The following is a 16,601-nucleotide window of genomic DNA, read 5'->3' on the forward strand; positions in this document are numbered from 1 at the left end:
AACAGATACCATAAGGGAGGGTTATAAAAGGAAGAAACAAAGAATAACATAAGAAAAGTTTATAGAAGTATAAGAAACAAAGTATAACATAAGAAAAGGTTATAAAAGGAAGTAAAACAGAAAAACATCATAAAGGTTAGGGAACGAATTAAAACACAGGATAACATAAGAAAAGGTTATAGAAGTAAGAAACAAAGTATAACATGAGAATTGTTAGAGAGGGAAGAAACAATGGATAATATAAGGAAAGGTTATTGAAGGAAGAAACAAAGGGTAATATAAGAAAGTTTATAAAAGGAAGAAACAAAGTAAAACATAAGAAAAGGTTAGAGAAGGAAAAAACAAAATTTAACACGCAAAAGGAAACTAAAGAGGGAAGAAACAAAGAATTACATACTAAAAAGGTTCTAGAAAGAAGAAACAGAGGGTAAGAAAGGTTAGAGAGGGAAGAAACATATATGGAAAGGTGATAGCAGGAAGAAACAAAGGAAACATAAGCAAAGGTTATTGAAGGAAGAAACAAAGAGTAATATAAGAACAGGTTATAGAAGGTTATAGAAGGAATTAAAACAGAATGACATCATAAAGGTTAGGGAACGAAGGAACAAAGGATAATAATGAAAACATAAGAAAAGGTTCTAGAAGGAAGAAACAAAGTATAACATGCAAAAGGAAACTAAAGAGGGAAGAAACAAAGAATTACATACGAAAAGGTTCTTGATGGAAACAAAGGATAACATAAGAAAAGGTTAGAGAGGGAAGAAACGATGCCGATGGATAACATAAGAACGGGTTATAGAAGGAAGTAAAACAGAATAATATCAGACTAGGTTAGAGAAGAAGAAAAAAAGGATAAGATACATAAGAATAGGGGAATAGGTTCGAGAAGGAAGAAACAAAGGATAAGATAAAATAAGTTTTAGAAGGAAGAAACAAAGGGTAACATGAACAAATGCCGAGGGGTGGCGTCCACAAAGGCCCGTAGAAGAACAGGTTATAGATGAAAAAAACAAAGGGTAGCCTAAGGAAAGATAGGAAGAGAAAATAATAGAGTAATATAAACATGGAATAACAAAACAAAGAATAACATAAAGAATGGTATAGGAAGAAAAATGATAGAATGATAACAACCAACAAAGGCATTAAAGATGCCCTAGAAGAAAAAAACAAAGAATTACATAAAAAAAGACAAAAAAGGAAAATGATAAAGAATATATAATGGAAAGACAGAAGAAAAGATGAAAGATGGAAGAACAGAGAATTAAACAAGAAAAACAGAAAAAGAAAATGATAGAAGATTATTTTTAAAGAATAAAATGAGAAAGGCAGAAAGAAAATACAAAAATAAAGCATACCATAAGAGATAAAAGAAGGAAAAACAAAGAATAACATGAGGAAAGGTAAATAGAGAAGGTGATAGAATAATAGTAAATAGTAATTCTGTGATCAGGGTAAAAAATTACGATGTTTAGTATACATCTATAGATCAGTCCAGCAAATTGAGTTAGAATGGGATCTAATGAAACACATCTAGAGAGAGAACAACAATAGACATGATGCTTAGTAAAGCAACACGATAATCATAAATTGTGGATTTACTATTTTAATAAGTTGTATGATTTTATTGGTTGAATCGCCTACTTCATGTACATGTTTATCCGTTGGGGAAGGGGGGGGGGGTGTAAAAAGGTGCAACTTTTTGTCTCAACATTACGTGGTCGAGGAGGAGCTACGCCATCTAGAGTCGATTTTGGGTCGGCTACGCTACGTGTATGGAGCGAGTGCAGTATAGTACAGTGGCCAAGCTGCCGCGCCGGTGCAGACCGAAACACGTATAGGAAGCTAGCTAGTATAGGTCTAGTACACGTACGTTGAGGTGAAAGACTAGAGATTGCCAGCTTGCCTAGGTTGTTTAGATATTCACATTTTGAACAAACTAAATGAGGTGAAACATATTACTCCACGAATTGTACGATTCTAGGTAAGATCAAAGTGTGCTTTATTGTGAATTGGAGGGAATTATATATGCAAAACAAAAGAGAATTTCGATAGAATGACTCGATGAGTGACTGACTGTCTGTGTTGTCGAACAGGTTGATTTTGTGTGTGTGAATGCAACATTGTTTACAAACAACGATTCGAGTTGGCTCAGTCAGCTAGCTGCAGCTGGAGGTGTTGATTCCTGTTTCTGAAATTCCTGTCATTAGTCTACACAGCTGGTGCATTCGACTGATTTATGCAAACTTTGTCCTATAAATCTGATGTTTACTTTTGTTTTTCTGTATACCTGATACCCATGCAGAGGCCAGACGTGTTTCATGACAAGTTAAAATTAGATCTACATGCACTGATGCAATAGACTATAGACCCTACAGTATTTCCTTTAAAACTTCAAGGCTGATGTAGACTCTAGCTACTCTCTAGATCTATTAATAATAAATATTATAATAAAGGACAGATATTCATCAATCGGCTGTACATGTAAACCCCTGTGCATGAAGTAAGGTCTTGTTTTTTAAATAATTTTTTTTAGTTACAGTGCACATGCCGATCTGACATCAAATTGTTAGAACGCGATATCTTCGAAATCCCTGGACGATAAATTTTCTAGTTAAACCAATTTGTAGTAAAAAACATTGCCGTCCATTTGGAAATAATTGAAATTAATAAATTTGTATAAAATATAAGATATCATAGATTGAATATCACATTTTCTAATATTTTTTAAAAACTGCAAACTTTGGTCACCCCATCAATCATGATACAATTTTAAAGACATCTTGAGAAATAATATTTTTCAGAAAAACATTTTTTTAAAAACATTTAAAGAGATAGTTAAGTTCTTGTTTATGACCACAAATGCCTGGTTATTGCTCTTATTCTTTTGTATGACATTTCTAGTGCCCTTTTAATAATTTTAGACCCCAAAATGTGTGAAATTTAGATTAAATACAATCATGCCCAAATCAGCTCTACTTTAAAAAAAATATATTGACCGTTAATTAATTAATAATAACAATACACGGGCCGGCTGGTTGTGCGTATTATAACCAACATGTATAGGAAGCTAGCTAGAGGTGAAAGACTAGAGACTGCCAGCTTGTGAATAGGTTGTTTAGATATTCACATTTTGAACAAGCTAAATGAGGTGAAAAATATTACTCCACGAATAGTACAAATCTAGGTAAGATCAGAGTGTGCTTTATTGTGAATTTTGATATCGTCTATTACTTGATTCAACTTCACAATAATGTGGAATGACGGTAAAATAGGAAATTCACCTGAAACACTGAAGTAGGTTTTAGCCTTTTAAAATAAAGTTTATCTAGTTGATAGAAAATGTCAGACTTTTGGAGACTAATGTACATGTACATGTACATGTAAGAGTCACTGCTCTAGAACAATCAAAGAAATTTTGGGAAAAGATCCTGAGAGTATATTCTTGCATACTTGTAGTATGTACAGTGTACATGTACATGTACAAAGTATTTGGGGGAAAATTAACATTTTACATTTTTATCAATATCAAGGGAGGGAGGGGGGGGGGGGGGGGGGTGGGTGGGTGAGAGGGCGGTAGTTTTCCCGGAGTACAGATGTAATATTGTTGTGTGGGGGTACTTTTCCTTGCATCTTCTTTCAAATCTTGTAACCAACCATCATTTTTGTCTTTAAAAAAAATCTTTTTACAGAAATAGTGGAAGATGGCAGAAGGAGGGTATGACCCGTGCGAGTGTATATGGTCGCATGAAAATGCGATGAGGAGATTGATAAACATGGTAAGTTCGTAAAGACTTGGTACTTGAGAGTTGAGACAATAGTCCTGAAACCTGCTTTTTAACAAAAGTGTACAAGAATCACCCTCATTTAGTATTGAAATGAAATGGATCATTTTCTGCTATGTGTAAAGGAAATAGTGCTGAGCACAAGATTCTTTAAAAACTCTCTATTAAAGACCGTCAATACTACTGGGCCAGACGGGATTATACCACACAGCAAGGTCACTGACAGGTGGCTATCTCATTAACTCAGCTCTCAACTAACATAAGAAAAAGAGGATCATGGGGGACCAACAGGCACTGATTGGGGAAGTTTTCTATATAGAGGGAGCAAGTAGCTACAAGTAGGACAGTGGGGCTTTAAAGGGACTTGATAACATTGTTCAGATGAGAGAAAATTGTGCTAAGGTCATGTCTTCATTGCTAGATGTACAGTTAAAGATAATCTGAAAGTTTGAGTGAAAACAGACCATTATTAATGAAAAAAATTGGGAAAACTGATCTGATTGATTCCTTAATTCTCCCAACTATATTATTACAATTTAATTAAATTTTAGGCGAATGTAAATTGTCACAAAGCAATAGAATTGGCTCTATATACCATTACAGAATTTAAGTGTTGAAAGATATTTTTAAAGCCTGTCTTATGTCTGATTTGCATGAGAAAAAGTTGGGAAAATTAAAAATGGTTGGAGAATTTTTGTGAGAGGGTGTCGCAAAGTGAAGCTTCAAAGAAAACCATAAATATCTTTGTGATTTAAGAAATTTTTTCTGGATTTTTTTGCATGTTAGAGAGTTAGTACAGTAAAAAGAATATAATAAGTAACTAATCTAGAACTTCCCTCAAAACAAAAGGGTTTGAAAATGTCTTTTTGTGGGAAAATAATGGCCTTCAAAGCAAATGATATCAAAACAAGTACACATATATTTAAAACTTATTTTATTATTGATATATTTTATTTATTCAAAATTTCAAACGATCCTTTTAAAATGTGACTGCAATCACTAATTGAGAGGGAAGATTGATAAAGAGGACTGACTTGGCTAACATATTAAGTGTACCAATAAAACCCAGTCTTTTTATGAATGTGAAAATCATTACCGGGTAGTTAAACCCCTGTGGATGCATATGTTGACAATATCAGTAATTGTTACATAATAATTTGAACTCTGCTCTACTTGCCTAATAATGGGACACTGTCAAAGATTTGAATACCATATAGACATCTTTGTTTTTGTTCGGCAATAATCATGGCATATACATGTACATGTATCGTCTGTTTTGAGCCAGAAGCCCGCCTACTAACATTCACTAAGAAATCTGATTCAATATCACCAATTCTCCGTTCTCTCCATTGGTTGCCAGTTGACAAAAGGATTATTTTTAAAACTAGCAGGACCCGCGGAAATCCGCGGGATTCTAGAGGGGGGCGGGGGGTGTAAATAGATATATAGAGAGTGTTTAAATTAAAACCACCAAGAACTTTATTTGCCATTCAGGCCATTAAATAAAATATACATGTTTAGCGTCCCCGCCCGCTTCCTTTTTGGGGGCCGCCTCCTATTTATTTATTTTTTGAAATTTTTTTGATTTTTTTTTTTTTTTTTTTTTTTTTTTTTTTGAAAGAAAATAAAACAGTGTCCTGTCCGTTTCCTTTTTGGGGGCCGCCTCCTAATTTTTTTTTTTTTTTTTTTTTTTTTTTAGTTTTTTTTTTTTTAGTTTTTGAAAGAAAAAAAACATGAAAAGCACTGCTAAAATTATTTCTGATATTAAAAAAGAAAAAAAAACAATTGTCGGCCGCCATCTTGAAAAAAAGCCCGAATGTCAGGGAAAATGTATCGAGCGGCCATTTTGAAAGAAGAAAAAAAAAAAGGGCCTCCTCATTCCCATTTTTCGAAAAAAACAGGACGCTAAACATGTTTTTTTTAAAATCTGGCCTTATATAAAAATTTAAAAAACGATCCAACTGTACCGGTAGTTATTCTTCAAGCCACTGGAACTGCGTAGAGTTCCGTAGTGTGGCGTACCGACTACGCAGAAATTAGGCTACGTATTAATGAGAAAATAGTCCCTGCGTAGGTTATGCGTAGGCTGGCGTACAGGTTTGCTTATGGTTGCTTACTGTGTGGAAAGCTTTTACTGCTTTGTCTATCTGGCGTAGGGTAGCATACTGTTGCGTAGGCATGTAGCGTAGTGTTGCGTATGTAAAAAGGCGTACTTTCTACGTCAAGTTTCTACGCCGAAAGTACGCGAAAAAAATTAAACATGTTGAATTGTTTTCGTTCATCTTGCGTACCCAGTTCCGTCCCTCAGCATATAGTAATGTAGGCCAGCGTAGTTGGTACGCAACACTATGCAACTCTACGTATTGACCCCACGCCAATTAGTGACCCGCAAGTGTCACAAATAAAGTATTAAAAATATGCTCATCTGACCCTAATTAAACGCCTAAAACCCCTGAGCTTTCGGGGGTTTATGGACCCTTGAAACCCGTGGACCCCACGCCTATACACTCAACTCGCTGCAATCTGATCTCTCCCCCCCCCCCCACCAACTTTGAAGAACGTAACCCCTGAGCTTTTTGGGGTTTATGGCCCCTTGAAACCCGGGGACCCCACGCCTATATTATATATACACTCAACTCAGGACCCGCGGAAATCGCGGGATTCTAGAGGGGGGCGCAGGCAGAAAATTAAGATTTTCATTTCGGGGGCTCTATTTCAAATTTTTGGAAAAATTTTCGTGGGCTACTTTTTTCAACTTTCGGGGGCTCTTTTTTCTGGGGTTACTTTTTCATTAATTCATCAAAGGATATAGGCCTTCACTTTGTTGAGATTTGTTTAGAAGGCTCAGGTTTCAGGCTACCTACTTCATAATTGCCTATTTAAAAAAAAAAAAAAAAATTCTAGTTCAATAACTAAGTTTTCATGCATTGATTTGATGCAAGAACTGTAACATAATATACCCTAGATTGTGATTATTTCTGACCATGAATTTCGATAATCATTCTTCAAAGTAAAATTTTCACAAGAAAATCAGGAAGTCGTTTAAAAACGTAGACATGAGTAATACTTTTACTAATTCTAAGCTCAGGTTTCGTAAATCTATTCACGAAACTATATTGAAATCGTGGCAATAATGATGCAAACCAACAGATAACAATTTCAAAGTGTCAAATCTCTTCGACTCGAGCTCAGCTCAGCTTAACTCACACACACTACAGCGTAACTCCATAGCTCGAACACCGGCGCCGCAGGCGTCGGACGCCTGCGGTGCTCGGTGCCGGTGTTGGAGCTTCCTGCAAGCTCGTCTCAACTCACACACACTGAACAGAAGCCCTGCACTGTATGAAGGCAGCTTGCGACTAAACTGTCAGTCCAATGGTTTTCTTGTGAAAACTTTCCTTTAGAAAATGATAATAAAAATTTAGTATAGGTCTAGACTATATGGCCGTAGTAATCACAAAATAAGCTTTGATTTCATACCTCCATTCACGAAAACTATATCAAAATCGCGGCAATCATGATGGAAATAGGTCTCTAAGTTTGGACGTGGACGGGATCGAAGCTTCGTGTGTATCTCTGCGGCTTGTGCAGCTACTACAAAGGATATCCTATACAAAGATGCTTTACTCGGGTAAGCCCGACCGTGTGCATCGTGCATTTAATACGCAACTTAATGTGAGTTGCTCGTCGTCTGTCGTGTGTCTACGGATGTAATGTTGAATATCCATGAGGTGTCTCTGTCGTCACGCATATCCTGCATTATGCATATCGCGTCTGTTTTCGCCCTGGACGTCGACACGGAGGAGGAACTCGGGCGTAGTATAGCCAATTCCACAGAGTAGACTCTCCCCCGGACGATGGCACCGGGCACCGGGACCCCGAGGGGAGGGTTCAGGAGGAGATAGCCGCACCAACTTGGGTCGGCGATCTCATTAAAAAACAATAGAATACAAAGGCTGGCGGAGACGTCGCGCCCCCCGCGGAGCCTTAGCGTATTATTATTATAGATTATGTTACTAGTTCATCATTCAGTTTACTCTCTTTCTTCCCCTACATACCTGAGCAACTCTGTTTCAAAATACAACCCCACACGAAGTCTTCGTTCCTCATCAGACACGCTATTACTTAATACACCCAGAATAAAACTTGCTTGGGGCGATCAGGCTTTCTCTGCAATGGGTCCAAAACTCTGGAATAAGCTCCCTCTAAAAATATGCCAACTGTCGTCAACAGAAACATTCAAATTACAACTGAAAACTTATTTGTTTCTTTCGTTGTAAATATTGTAATATTTTAATTTACCATGTCTAGGAGAATTTCGAATTTTGTATTTCGGTTATTGTGTTTTTTTCTTTCTTATGTCTGTTACATGTCCTTTTCTCTAAGCGCCATTCATGAGCATCGAAAGGTGGACCTGTGCGCTATACAAGTAGCCACTATTATTATTATTATTATCACTGTGTTAACGTATTCTGGCTCCAAGCAGACATACTGTAGGGACTCATTCTAAATCTGAATCTCTCCCCTGCAATATAAATGTGATCATACTCATAGCAGCTTATTGAGGTATATTTGGCACTATGCTATTGGTGGACTATGAGTGACGTAATATCCTTGAATGAGAACCATAGGCCTAGTGAGCTGTGGATGAATGTGGCTCAGTTGATGATCAGTCTTTGAATTCAGACTCTGTATTGAATACATTTACATTTAACAACTGAATTATTCATATCCCTTGTAAATTTAATCTCTTTTGTGTTTTTCGTAACTCAAGAATGAAAAGTAGACTAGTTGAAGTAGGGCCTTTGTTAAATACTGTGAGATGTAAGCTTTCATGTGTCACATTCTCAAGAAACATAAATTGGGATAAATCAATTCATCACAAACTTGGTAAGGGTATGAATAGTTTTTAAATACATGTATGTGTTTGTACATGTATGTAGCCCTTTGGCCTGTATGTACATGTACTGTAAAATCACAAAGTACTGTTACAAGTTTTCTATCACGGTATGTAATTGATGCATCGTTAGACGTTTGCTAAGATGACAAAAGATTCTCACCCCCTTCAGCCGCCCCCCTCCCCATATTCTTTAGCAATTTGTACTATTGTTATTGTTATTATTATAACTATAATTTATTATTATGATTAATATTTTAACTATTATCATTATTATTATTTTAATATCATCATTAATATTTTTTGTCACCTTTATTGTTGTTGTTTGTTTATTTGTTTAAAACATGAAACATACATGTACCCCTTTACTCTTTCTTATGGTTGACATGACACTCTCACCTAAAACTGTTATTGCTTTTAATTGGTCGTTCTACAGTACCATCACCTGTTGAATGTAGTATAACATGGGATGATAATGATATGACGTGGAAGAGCAGATAGCCATGCATAAAACATTCACTTCGTCAGCACACCATTGTAGTTGGCTGTTGAGCTACTTTTAGCTAATTGGATTCACAGAAATCCACTCATCAGAGAGCCTATTTATGATAGAACTTGTACAATTGTGCATACATGTATGCAAAGCTCTGATCCCTTCCATGAGGCCATTTTCATAATTACAAATTTTGTCATTCACCTGTTTACGAAAAATTGTATTTCAATAGTCAGAATGCGAATTGGATACGTTCCATGTTGTTTGGTAAGACAAGCCATAATGTTTGTCCTACCTAGCAACAGTTAATGGTTGCAATTCGCATTTTGACTATTGTGTACCTACAACATGAACATGTACATACTGTATACATGTATTTAAGTGTACCTATCACCACAAACTGCAAAAAGTATTTTTGCTCAGTATGTTAGAGGTTCAATATTGTTATGCTATTTATTCCAAATGTTAGCTTCCAATATAGAGATCTTGCAAATTTAAACACAACTTTATGGTAAATACACTCTTAATTAACATACAAAAGACTTTGTGAGTAAGTGTAGACCAGTCGATGTGCCTGTATGTGCTCACAGAGGATATACATGCCTGTCAGGGTTTTTATATTAATATTCATTTTTTTTCTTTATACCTCTTACACTGTACATGTATATGTTTCCTTAAAGCCTCGGTCACAAATGCCATTACGAACTGCTACGAACGCCGTACGAACGATTTTCAGACGATGGAAATTCTGGAAGACAATGGAAAAACGGAGATTTGTACGAAATAATCGTTCGTACGGATTTGTTACCGTAGCTTTAGAAAGTAAAGTTCTTGGAGGTTGAGTAAAATGGTACATTCTAGCTGTACACAAATAATTTGTTGAAGGGGATTGGTACCCTTTAAAACAACATAACTGCTGTTGAGTACAGACTACATGCAGACATATGAAATGAAGGGCTGAATACTTTATTTACACTTTGCTGTCTAAATAGCAGCTGTTAGTAAATTTATCGCTATTGTATTTTCTTTTTTTTTGTTACGACAGCTCAGGGAGCAGAATACATGCAGTGACTCACAGTGTGACTTGGAATGTAAGTACAGAATAGATGGATCATAATAGTAATAATAACAGATGATGATAATAATAATGTAAATGATAGTGATAATAATGAAAATAATAATAATAAAACTACTAATACTAATAATAGTACTTATAATAATGATAATGATCATAATAAAACAAAAATATAATAATAATCATAATATTGATACTATTACTACAACAACTACTACTACTACTACTACTACTACTACTACTACTTTCTACTACTATTACTACTACTACTACTACTACTACTACTATTACTACTATACTGCTATTACTACTTCTACTTCTATTAATAGCTTTAGTAATGGTAATGATAATATTATTGCTCTTATATCAGTTGTCTCACATTTTGCAAACATGTACATACAATTACGGTGATGAAATTAACCATTGGGAAGAAGAAAAATTAATGGTAATTGTAACTATTACAATGAATATGGAACTACATTTTACAATGGTGAATTCTTATGAGCATTTTCATTGACGTAAGCACTACTACCCTGATAACCTATTCCTTTAACACATTCATGAAACATGCAGAAGACTTACAAAGCTATACATAATTTAGGTATAATTAATACCAGTAGGGTTATTGGAAAGTTTAGACCTGCCCATACATACATGTATGTAGATGCATCACGTAGGGACATATTGGGAATAATAATTTAATAATAATATAATAATAATAATACATGAGATTTATATAGCGCCATTATCCATTTTAACTAAATGCTCTAGGCATCTTATCTTCTAATTAGGATCATCGGTTACATATGCACTTTATTTGATTACATGTTTTGATTTATAGTCGTATTTGACAAAATGTGTTTTCATTATTCAAGTTTTTTTGTCCATGTATAATACCATTACAGAAATTTGCTTCCCATTGGTGTTTTACCCAGAAACTCTAATAAACGGAGCAGCAATGTCCCAACATTTGCAAACATGTGTACCAATACATTTAGACAAAACTTGTACAGTGAATATACACGTACATGCAAACTGCCAGAGCCACCCTTGTGGATGAAATTAATTACATGCATTGTATACAACTCACCAATAGGCATTCTGAAAAATAATGCTTATATACCGGTACTAGGTGAATACCACTCTTCCATTTCAGATCAGGAAAAAAATGATTGATGATGTCCTCTGTAAATTCCAAGGTCCTTTGCATTTTGTGTTTACTTTGAGGCATGGAATGTATCAAAATATACACAATATGGCAAAGTATGTAGTTGCACTGTTGCATATACATGTAGTGTTTATTGTATCAATAGTCCAACGGCCCTCTTGAACATTCAATCATTTGTGCTCATTCTAACTTTTGCTTTTTATTTTGCTGCATTTACTTGAATGATAGTTTTGTTAGCTTATTGATTTTGTAATGATCTGTACTACATGTACATGTACATGACATGTATGCATATCTTAGGATGTATTCCTCTAAAATAACTAGAAAGTTTTTCACTTTACATACTTGGGGTAGGATATATATTTTTTTGTATACACTCAAACCTGCTTTAGTGACCACCTGCATACAAAGACCACATTTTTGGTTTTCCTTGAAAATGGTTTCTCATTGAAACATGTTCTAAAGGAACCTGTCTACAAAGACCACTTTTTATGTTTCCCGAGGCGGTCACTACTAGTGAAAAAAATACACGGGGGCTCAGGGCGAACTAGCCCCCCAAATGCCCAAAAGAGCCCCCGAAAATCAGAAAAGAGCCCCCTCAAATTTGCATAGAGTTCAAAACCAAATTTTTTTTTAGAATGTTATTTTCATGCAGGCAAGGTTGAAAAGTAGCCCCCGAAGAATAGATATTAATTTTTTCCCTGGTCACTATAGACATGTTTGACTGTATTCTGATTTTTATTGGAGCCTATGGACCTAGTAGAACTAAAGGTAAGATAAAAAGCTTGATCTAAAGCAGTAACTAAAGAACATTTAGAGAAAGAAAGAGATCATCTCGAAAGGCGAACTACCAATACATGTATGGCATACAATATGGATCTTTAAACAAATTGACTATTTGTGCAGTAGAAAATTGATATCTCTGATCTACAAAGAAACCTTCATTCACATTTTCTTTTGGAATTCATATTGTTGATGCTGTTCTTGTTGTATATTGGATCTCATCTAAATTGCTTTCTGTTTTCCTCTCAGTTCCTGGTCCTCAACCTAATTCCAGTGGTGACTACACCATGTTCCTCTTCATGATGGGTTGGCTAGTTCTTGCCTTAGCTCTCTTTCTTTTGAGGCCTGGACGTAACAGGACAGAAGGAGACCAGAAACCAAGGCCAATCAATCAAGTAAGGGGCGAGTCTATACATTTCATCTAGGAGGATAAGGCCTAAAAAAGAGATGTTGTATTGCCCTTTAGGTGCCGAACTTAGGCTGGTCGTTCGGAAATCTTCCCCCCCCCCCCCTTTTTTCCCCTTCTTTCCCCTTCTTTTTCCCTCTTTGGGCTGATATATATATTTTTTTTAAAGCTGACCATAGATTTCTGGGTCAGTCACAAAGGGCAATTTTTTTTACAGCCTTATTGTGCAATATGAACTTCATATGGTATTAAAACTCAGCGTATGTAGACCACTCTGGAAAAACAACAATAGACAGGAGGTCTTTACATGTATACACATGTATACAGGTCGTCTTTAATACAGGTTTTAATGAGATTCACTGCTGAAAGGTTAACAAAAACAAAACATACATTGATTTTATATAGGTGGTCACTGAAGGATTGCTCAGGCATGAAGCGATAAAGCGTGGCAGGCTTTTTGTGTACATGTAAATAAATGGCAACTGTATGCATCAAAGGTTCTACATGCATTCACTGAGCTCTGTGTTATAAGCGTACGCATAAGCATACTATAACAGTTATTTTAATATCCATGATGTAAGATGAGGATGTTACAATGAAGTTTCCTTCCAATGTTATTTTCACTACCAGTCCTTTTCTTTTACCTTTAATCATAATGTGTAAGTAGATTATTTACTTGTTTCCCCTTTCTATTCAAAAATTGATAATTTAACTGTACGTACGTAGTTATTTTGATACGTTTGCTGGAGACAGATTTTTACATAAGGCCCGGCCTTCCTGCCTTGTCTCCATATACTTTCATTAATAAACACGGTTACATTTTCCCCCTTTGTTCTTCTTGTCTTTTCTGCTTGTGTAATTCTCATGTTATACAGTACATCGATATGATTTTGTAACTTTTGCATGTTTGTATATTTCTAATGAAAGTATAAAAATGAACTTGAAAAATAATGTAAATAAATGATGAGCATGACAACTTTGTTTGTGTGTAATTTTCCATATAATATATCTATGCTGTTATTACATACATACCTATATAGTGGGAGCTGTGACCACCTGCTGTTAATAACGAAGCCCTCACAATAGGTTATTATTCCTCAATCACTGCTGAAGTAGCTGCAAGTATTGTGATTATAGGGCATTCATTTTTTTCTTCACATTGAAGTTGGTAATGTTATCTGGCAGCGCCAGTATTGGTGGAACAAATAGGAAGTCGTGTCTACTTGTCTAGACATATAGTTGTGAAGTGATTTAAATTAGATTCATGTGATGTGGAATAACCTGATTGAAAACTAAAACTTGAGACACAAATGAGACACTGCAACTAGAAACCCTTTAAAATTCTATAAACTAAGAAAGAAAATGTTAAATGCAAAATATGATACATACATGTAGAAAAATAAAACTAGATATGAAGTACTTACTGTAAATACACAATACTTGTACTTAGATATGTACAAGACATAATGAAAAATAATCAAATTATCAACAACAATAATTTAATGAATTGAAATTTTTTGATGAGTTTCTGCAGTGAGATAGTCAATTAGAGATCCTTAAACAAGCTTAAAGGTAGCGTATCCCTTTTGTAGCCAACAACAAATTCTGTAGCACTTTACAGGAATCTTGAGTATGTCACGCATGTCCTATCTGTAAAATTTAAACGTTTAACGGTAAGCAGTGTACTAGTTATACAAGGGAAACCGTTTACCTTCACTGTCAGACACTGTTTAGTGACTGACTGACTTTTTAAAATTAGTTAATAACATAGATAAAATTAGCTGTAAAGGGTACATTATAATTTGTAATGACCAAAATTAAACTTTACTCAGCACAAAACGTACGACTATGCGGTACAAGGTTCTGAAAATCAGAATCTTCTAGGCGTATTTTTCGCAACACATTTTGAAAATTCCTAACAGTCGATATAATTCTACATAGAGGCAATTACCAGTTCTAATCTTTCAAGATGAGTTTTTAGTTGGTGTAATCTTTTATTTACCATAGGATTTACATAATTTTATATTTTCAGCCTGCAAAAAGGAGAGACTACCTTTAAAAAGTCATCATATGTCTGTTCATATTTGCCTGTATTATTTGAACTGAATTTAAGGTATAATTCTGTTAATGATAGTATTTAAAAAATTTATGGGTGGCAAAGAATTCCAAACTCTCAGGAATAATTCATTTTTAGTTGGGTTTTTTTTTTTGGGGGGGGGGGGGGGGAGGGGGTGGGGAGCAAGGTGATTCACTATCTATGGGCAAAATTCATCTGTAGTGGACAAAAAAACTGCTTGCATTTTCTTCTTATTCCAGTGTAAGTGCTGCTTCAAGGTGATGAAGATAAAGACTTTAACTTTGTCTATGTCCTCTCTCTTTTTGTCTATCTGTCTCTCTCATTACCTATAGAATCCTGGGCCTGCCCCTCCACCACTGGACTAGGACCCGTCAAGACTTCGAGCATCCAGAACAAAGTCGCCAGGAACTGGACTAAGTACTCTTTTTCTGCGTTAGCCTGTGACAGTTTGGTCAACACTTGCTGAATTTTCTCAAAATGCCGAATGCCACTGACTCCTACTTAAGCTTCTCTGTCATTTTCATCTTGTAAAGTGTCTTAACCTAATATAAGGGGCTTTAGGATGGAAACACTGACTCATAGCTCATGCATTTGTCTTTGCATTGATATCGATGTAGATGCATATTGTAGCATCATAAAGTACCGAAGCTGTGACGTCATAAAAATCTATTTTTAGAATTTCTCCTTTTTATTCTTCATTTTCCGAAAGAGCATCAAAAATAATGTCCAAATGTCCAAAAGCAATTGAATTGGCTCTACTGGCTCCTAACCATTAGGAGCCAGAGCATATAACACTGAGTTCCTATGGGGAGTATATTTATTCAGATGGTCATATCTCAACCAATACTTAACATATTCAATTGGTTTTGGACATTTGGACATTATTTTTGATGCCCTTTCGGAAAATGAAGAAAAAATTGAGAAACTTTAAAATTAGATTTTTGATGACGTCACACTTCACCACTCTATGTGCTACATGTATGTGTGGACTAAAGTTAGTCTAGCTTCCAGGCAGCAGAATTTGTGTCTCTCCCATCATTGAAGGTGAATTCAACTAAGTTAGAATGCATAAATTTAGAATGTATAGACTACTGGATAAGCTGCTATTTTGCATACTGATGTTTTTTTTAATGACAAGGTCAAAGACATATTTGCACATTTTTTTTCAATCAACAGCCAACGACGTAGTTACATCCATGATACATACATGATACTGGTGGTAAAAAACTGTGCAATAGACTAGCTACATGTATAGACTTCAAGGAAAGGCTGTGATGCTAGTATGTACTACACACTGCAGTTCGAAACATGTAGTGCTGGTGCACGCTGTAATTGTAGACACTTGCACGCAATATAACAGACATTTAGGTGACAATAAGTGGGAAAATGAAAGCTTTTGAAATTTCTGTCCGGAGCAAATACACCAGTTTACGGTTGTGTGCGCCATTTTAAACAAAACCAATGACCTAGAGGTCATGTACTTATGCGTAAATTAAGGTTGCGCCCATGCGAATTATGATGACATCACTGCCTACGCGCTGCGTTTTGCGCGCACATCATCATTTGCATGGGCGCAATCTTAATTTACGCATAAATACCACTGACCTTGGGTCATTGGCTTTGTTTCAGGGCCAATGACCCGAGGTCAACTGTCTGCGCATGCGCACTGATACAACCGTAAACTGGTGTATTGGGGAGGTCCGTAAAGCCCTCATGTGATTTTGTGGGGCAAGCACTCCCTCTTGGGCAAAAATGGTGTACAGAATTACATTGTTTTGGCATTGTTAACTAGTGGCTTAATACTGATCTGAATATATACTCCACAGTATTAGAGTTAAATATAAAAATAACCCATCTCTCTGTATTGTCATTATTTAATGGTGAATCACTTTATGATGTGCAGAGATGTACTTTTGACAT

General features: G+C 35.5%; 1 protein-coding gene across 1 annotated transcript; it reads left to right on the forward strand.

Moving 5' to 3' along the window:
- Nucleotides 1-1,805: 1,805 nt before the first annotated feature.
- On the forward strand, nucleotides 1,806-15,408 carry LOC582314 (small integral membrane protein 14). The gene is made up of 5 exons (XM_782270.5): nucleotides 1,806-1,981; nucleotides 3,690-3,776; nucleotides 10,218-10,263; nucleotides 12,448-12,593; nucleotides 15,014-15,408. The coding sequence occupies exons 2-5, from the start codon at nucleotides 3,702-3,704 to the stop codon at nucleotides 15,044-15,046; spliced, it is 300 nt and encodes a 99-aa protein (XP_787363.2). The 5' UTR covers nucleotides 1,806-1,981; nucleotides 3,690-3,701; the 3' UTR covers nucleotides 15,047-15,408.
- The last annotated feature ends 1,193 nt before the right edge of the window (nucleotides 15,409-16,601 follow it).

Source organism: Strongylocentrotus purpuratus, unplaced genomic scaffold (genome assembly GCF_000002235.5).
Source record: "Strongylocentrotus purpuratus isolate Spur 01 unplaced genomic scaffold, Spur_5.0 spur5_scaffold_2, whole genome shotgun sequence".
NCBI classification, from domain to species: domain Eukaryota; kingdom Metazoa; phylum Echinodermata; class Echinoidea; order Camarodonta; family Strongylocentrotidae; genus Strongylocentrotus; species Strongylocentrotus purpuratus.